General features: G+C 40.4%; 1 protein-coding gene across 1 annotated transcript; it reads right to left on the bottom strand.

Moving 5' to 3' along the window:
- Positions 1 to 6,039: 6,039 nt before the first annotated feature.
- Positions 6,040 to 6,405, bottom strand: LOC131220094 (uncharacterized protein At1g28695-like). The gene has a single exon (XM_058215064.1). The coding sequence runs from the start codon at positions 6,403 to 6,405 to the stop codon at positions 6,040 to 6,042; it is 366 nt and encodes a 121-aa protein (XP_058071047.1).
- Between the last annotated feature and the right edge of the window lie 380 nt (positions 6,406 to 6,785).

Here is a 6,785-nt window from a genome sequence, read left to right as displayed (position 1 = left end):
GTGTTCGCTGAAATGCCTGATTCATTCTTGCTCATTTCAACTCATTTCTGCTCACTAATGCCTACAGTTCCTATTTTACATGCTATGTGTACACTCAATCATTTATGCAATCCAAGTTGCTCAATCTAGAAGCTGGTATTTAAAATTGCAAATCTTTTGTCATAGTGTACTTGAAAACAAATTTGCAGATATTTGTTCCTCCTAGTGATTTTATTCCACTCTATAAACCACACTACCTCTTCCAGTGGTTTCTGGGTCCCTACTCATGGCTTAGTGTTCACTCCCCAAGTATAGGGTTGTGATGTAGTAATAAACTCGGTAAGACCGAGGTCGAATCCACAGGGACTGAAACTTGTACGTGATCTGAAACTAGGTAGAAATAGAACTAGCAAAAGATAAAATCTAAATCAAGTAGGATTTAAAGAATAATTGTGAAATAAATTATCTAGAACTTAAGGAATTCAGAAGAAGGAAACTAGGGATTCAGAGGATCCACTTGTAGGGACCAGGGAGATCTTATGCTTGCATCAAAAATCATGGAAATTGAACTGAAGTTCCTCTGATATAAATTTAAGGAGATGAAAAGTATATGAATTAGAATGAATTCCATCACCAAACCATGCCCAGGAGACAAAGTCAACAACAGAATTAAACTAATTACCAACTAATCAGATGATTATGAAGGTTAGGAAGGATACCGCCATCCAACCATGCCCAGGAGACGATGGCGAACAACAGGGCTTCCTGACGTTATAATCAAAATAAAGAAAGAAAAATACTCAAAACCATTGCAAACCCATTGTAATTTCAGTCACAACAGGCTATTAAAAACTACAAATATTCCCATGGTAAAATCAAATAAAAAATCCCTTCAAACTAAACAAAAGGCACACACATACAATCTCCCATCACTCTACAAGCTTCACCTCTTAGCCCTGGCTAAGAGGTTTAGCTTGACATGATCAAGCAAAAATCTCTAAAAAAATAAACTAAGCATAGATTAAAGAAAAGGAAGAAACACCATAACTGGCTGCCCTTCTCTCTCTCTCTCTCGTCTCTATCTTCACGTGTGTCAGATCCTGAATTACCTCCACGGCTGCTCGTTTCCACGTCCAACTCCCTCTCTCTCTACTCCACGTCCAAGCCCTCCTCCATCTCTCTCTTCTATCTCCTCTTTATAGCAACAGGAAAATGGTGGAGAAGGTAGGGAATTTTCGCACGCACGACAAGCGGTCCGAGATGAAATCGATGAATGGGATCTTTACGCACAAGAGTCGGTCGTGCAGCAACAGCGGAAGATCTCCGCAACTACTTTCGCAGCCGTGTGCAAAAAAAAACAAGAACGACCCTTCTTGGAATGATGGTATCTCAGCAAAACGAAGCTTGCTGCCTGATCAGATCCATTCAGTCAGCTTGGCATCGGTCGATTGTACCTTAGGAGGTGTTTGGACCGCCCAAATGAAGGGATCGATCATCCCCATGATCACCGAACGGCCGTAAAGACCGTGAGTGCGTAAACAGGGCCTGCGGACTGAGCTGCGATGTTGGTGGGGCCCAGTTCTTGGTGTTTCTTGCAAAATCCACCCCGTCCAACGTGTTATTCTCGAAAAACCAGTCAGGGATGGCTGGTTTTGGATTAGATTCTGTGTGGTCCACTGGATTTCTTATTGCACCCCTCGTCCTACTTTTGAAAGGTAGGGAACCCATTCTTGCTGTCTTTTGCAATTCTGTCCTCTAGGCTATGATAAGAGGAAGCGTGGTCTTCTGATGGACGGTCTAGATCAGACCTTTGGAGCATGTTGGTGGCCCACAAGATCCCACCCGCAAGCTCTGTTTGAGCGCTGGAGGAAGGTGCAGTGAAGAAGACTCGGTCAAACCAAGTTTGACTGGTTTGAGCAGTCCATGGGGCGCGGGAGTGTACCGCACGGTGCACTCTCACCTTATATGTGGGGTCCATTGTAATGTATATGTAAAATCTACTCCGTCCATTCATTGTATCACCCCGTTTAGGGGATTGATACCAAAATTAAAGCATGTCCAGCGACCAGGTGGGCCCCAAATTACTGTTTTATGGGCTGACCTATTTGTTGGGCTACTTTCACCAGGATCCAATGGTTGAATTTTTATGTGTACAGTTAATTTATGGTCCTCAGGCCATATATGAAGTTTCAATCAGAACGGATGGTGAGAACCTTGTGATCTTGCATGCTGGAGGATTTTTAGGCCGATTTAAACGTGTGTGGCCTTGTTTTCTTGGACCTCTGGCACGTAAATTCATCGGTCTTCATCCCCTGGGGTTCGTCCCTTGCCTTGGTGATGCTTGAGCGTTAAATCCATACCTTTAACATCCTTTTTTCGATCCAAGCTTGCAAATGTACCTTGCATCACAAACACGATTAACTCGAACCGTTAAACAGTACCATGTTCATAAAATCCGGCAATAACTAGGGTCTGATATGCAATATTTGACCCTCAACACAACCCCCAACCAGCATCTTGCTAGTCCCGAGCAAGGTATGCGAAAAATAAGTTGAGAATTATACGACAATTTGTATGAACTCGAGTGATTTTTGAAAAACAATTCAGATATTAGAATTCTAAGATTCATAAATGTTGGCATTACTTTCTCCTGAAATCAAGCTCATGGTAAACTTCATAATCAAGCTCAAATATTAATCCATTAATTAGAACGATTCTAACTATTGAATTCCATGGGTGTATCGTGTAATCTCGGCTTATCATTAAGGTTCACTTCTTAATTTCATGATATTATCAGTAACACTAAGATAATTCATAATAACTAAAACTTTCCTCACGGATCATCTTTTCATTAATCGACCTTTGATATATATATTATTTTTTCATTAAAATACCGCTAAGGGGAGGAATCAAATCTTCACTTATAGGGAGCAAACCTATGATGAAGACCATTGCCCACCCCTTTCCGTCGGCTACTTTGGGAAATCAAACCTTCACCTATAAGGAGCAAACCTATGGTGAAGATTATTCACCCAATCCTTTCAATTTTCTCAGGCCGGTTCCTTTCATGCTTAGTGAGTACCAAGTAAATCCTTCAATATCAAACTGAGACCTTAATGTGAAAGCGAGATGTGACATGTAAAATTATGATTCAATCAATGTTTAAAACTTCTAATCATAGATTAATAGTTCTAACTTAACTGTGAAATCTAATGAATAGTTGAATCCAAGAGTCATCAATTCCAACATCACTTATCTTGTAATTCTAAATCCAAGATGGTCATCAAAATCGCTTCGAATTCATACGAAATTCTAGAAAAATTTAAAAATTTTCACAATTTCTGCTCAAGACTAAGAAAATACTGATTAGGAGACCTAATCTCCCACCCCCAACCTAAAATCTACATTGTCCTCAATGTAAAGGAAATAAGCATGCGATGCACATGGGACAAAATAAGTAAATGAGAAGTGATGGAAAGATAATACCTGGATGAAAGAATTAAGAGGCTTTCCAAAGATATCTACGTAAGAGCGGGTCAGCACAAGAGAGAAACCAACAGAAGTAAAATAAAATAAAAAAATAAAATCCTACCTATACCACTTTCATAGGTGCTCTCGATTGCATTTAGCGTATGCAACAAGCCTTTAAACCCCTAGGTTGCCCCTAGTGGGCGAGTTGTAGTCTCGTGAGGGTTTGCAGTAATGTTACCCACAAACATTGAACTGACTAATGATAAGAATGAAATGAAATGAAGAGCTGGGTTGCCTCCCAGGAGCGCTAAGTTTATCATCTATCCTAAAGCAGTATAAAACAAACTACCCTAGTCCTATGAAAGCAGGGAAAAACTACTCTATCATACCGCAAGGTTCCTCTTCCGGCCAATATCTTGATAAGTTTCTTAGTAAGTTCCTCAACAGGATCATCCAAAAGCCCTTTTTGCAATAGGCTTGGATGCCCTGGAGCTTGACTTTCCAGAGAAACTTATGTACCTCATTAAAAATTTGTTGTTGATTCGCCTGAGGTATCCAAAGTATATATGATTCACCTGTGTCAAAAAAGGTTCCGAAGTTAGTATCCCATGGTGAATCAGAGACTACAGGTAGATCAAATTGAGAAACATTCTCAGGAAGTTGTGTAGTCTCAACACATTCCGAAGTTCCAAACTTCGGTTCAATTTCCAGCTCCTCCTCCCTTAATGGTAAACAGTACGGATCTAGGGAGGAAGGGACTTTAGAGGAAGGGTTCTCTCGGTCAGTGATGACTATTGAAATGTTGTCTTGCAAGGCATTCACTATGTCTCTTATCATGGAGTCATTTGAATCTGCAAAGTGTGTCAAGCAATCATCCAAAGAGTTGGGCAATTTAGTTGAGCGTGACTTATGTTCCACATTAGAGCTCGTGATGATCTGCCCAAGGAATCCATCGTCTTTAAAGGTAAACGGACGTGTGCTCTCTTGCTCCAGCCCTGCATAGATAGATTGAAAATCAATAGAGGAAGCATCAATGTGATCACTTTGTTCATTGAAACTACTCAATCGAGGCGTTGAATTGTCAAACGTGTACAGCTCAGATGGTGGCCTCAACTTAGTGGTTTCAATTTCCAAGGTCGTAGCGAGCAACTCATCCTTCTCCCGAATCACATCATCATTTAATTCAGAGGAGTGGTCCAAACATGTTTCACAAGAGTTAGAAGTGTCGATTGTAAGGGGCTCATCCTCCACCTTAAAATCAGACATGTCAGGTGAGGGGAGTGGCTCATTATGACCGACCACTTCGCGTACGTCTTGATCATCATCCCAATATGCAATTCTATCCTCTAGGCTATGATAAGAGGAAGCGTGGTCTTCTGATGGACGGTCTAGATCAGACCTTTGGAGCATGTTGGTGGCCCACAAGATCCCACCCGCAAGCTCTGTTTGAGCGCTGGAGGAAGGTGCAGTGAAGAAGACTCGGTCAAACCAAGTTTGACTGGTTTGAGCAGTCCAGTGGGGCGCGGGAGTGTACCGCACGGTGCACTCTCACCTTATATGTGGGGTCCACTGTAATGTATATGTAAAATCTACTCCGTCCATTCATTGTATCACCCCGTTTAGGGGATTAATACCAAAATTGAAGCATGTCCAGCGACCAGGTGGGCCCCAAATCACTGTTTTATGGGCTGACCTATTTGTTGGGCTACTTTCACCAGGATCCAATGGTTGAATTTTTATGTGTATGGTTAATTTATGGTCCTCAGGCCATATATGAAGTTTCAATCAGAACGGATGGTGAGAACCTTGTGATCTTGCATGCTGGATGATTTCTAGGCCGATTTAAACGTGTGTGGCCTTGTTTTCTTGGACCTCTGGCACGTAAATTCATCGGTCTTCATCCCCTGGGGTTCATCCCTTGCCTAGGTGATGCTTGAGCATTAAATCCATACCTTTAACATCCTTTTTTTGATCCAAGCTTGCAAATGTACCTTGCATCACAAACACGATTAACTCGGACCGTTAAACAGTACCATGTTCATAAAATTCGGCAATAACTAGGGTCTGATATGCAATATTTGACCCTCAATACTTAGTGGTAGACTCACAGGAGTTTCAACACTAAGGTCATGGGTTCGAGTACTCATTGTGGTGTGTGTGAGTGTGAGGGTGTGTGCATAATATATATATATATATATATATATATATATATATATATATATATACATATATATATATATATATACATATATATATATATATATATATATATACATATATATATATATATATATATATATATGTATATATATATATATATATATATATATATATATAAAACCTCTAGTGGTTTATCCTTCTTCCATCAAATCTATGCTTATAAACAATTTGAAAATGTCAACTGTGCAGTTGTCCATCTGCACTGACTTTCTATACTGGCCCTTAACAATTGATCCCACATAATGGACAGTACAGATTATCTGACATTGCAGCCATGTGGGCCCCATCCCTGGTGGCCAAGCAACATACACCCAATTGCAGCTGAAACACATCTTTCTTTCTTTTCTTTTCTTTTCTTTTTTCATTTTTTCATTGACTCACTGTGAAGATGAAGTTATAACCACGTCTAAGAACATCAGCAAGGAAGATAGTTCTCCTCCACATCATTTTAATAAAATCACCCAACATGTATAATTTCTCGAGAGTGAAATCTACCATGTCCGTAACAAGTTTGTAGCAATGCAGGCGTAGGGGATTGCACCGATCAAAGGATGTCTGGTCGACAGCAACGAGGAGGAGGTGACCAAGCAAGAACTCGGTATTTTCGCCTAAGCGAAACCTTTCAATGAGAATATCTAGCATGGCCTTCTCCTCGCCGTATGCTCTTTTTATGACAGCAATTATTAGAGTCCTGTTGCTCATAGAAGCCCCCTTTATAGCCGCTGTTTCATCCATTTTAACAGATAATTGTATGGCTTGATGCCAAAAATGAGATATATCCAATTCTCAAGTGGACTCACCACGGGAAATAGTGTGAATTGAAATTATATTGTTGAAAATTTCTTGGGGTCCACAGATGTTTTGGATCAAGCTGATATTTGTTTTTTACCTTCATCCATCTCTGTGTAATCTTATGAATAGGTTGGATGACAAATAAAAATCACTGTCGGCCCTAGCAAGGTTTCAACAGTGGAAGTCATTAGTCCCATTGTTTCTTATAGTGTGGTCCACTTGAGCTTTGGGAATACTTTTATTTTAGACTCAAGCACTGAAATTATCTTGAAAAACGGATGGACGGCGTGGATAACCCACATACATTCATACTTAGGCCCAAC

The sequence above is a fragment of the Magnolia sinica genome, chromosome 12 (assembly GCF_029962835.1).
Source record: "Magnolia sinica isolate HGM2019 chromosome 12, MsV1, whole genome shotgun sequence".
NCBI lineage: Eukaryota > Viridiplantae > Streptophyta > Magnoliopsida > Magnoliales > Magnoliaceae > Magnolia > Magnolia sinica.
Note: the sequence above shows the minus strand (reverse complement) of the source record. Positions and strands in the feature narration are given on the sequence as shown.

What these genes read in the sequence shown, in the direction of transcription:
- LOC131220094 (XM_058215064.1), bottom strand. Translation starts at nt 6,405, where the DNA reads ATGGATGAAACAGCGGCTATAAAGGGGGCTTCTATGAGCAACAGGACT.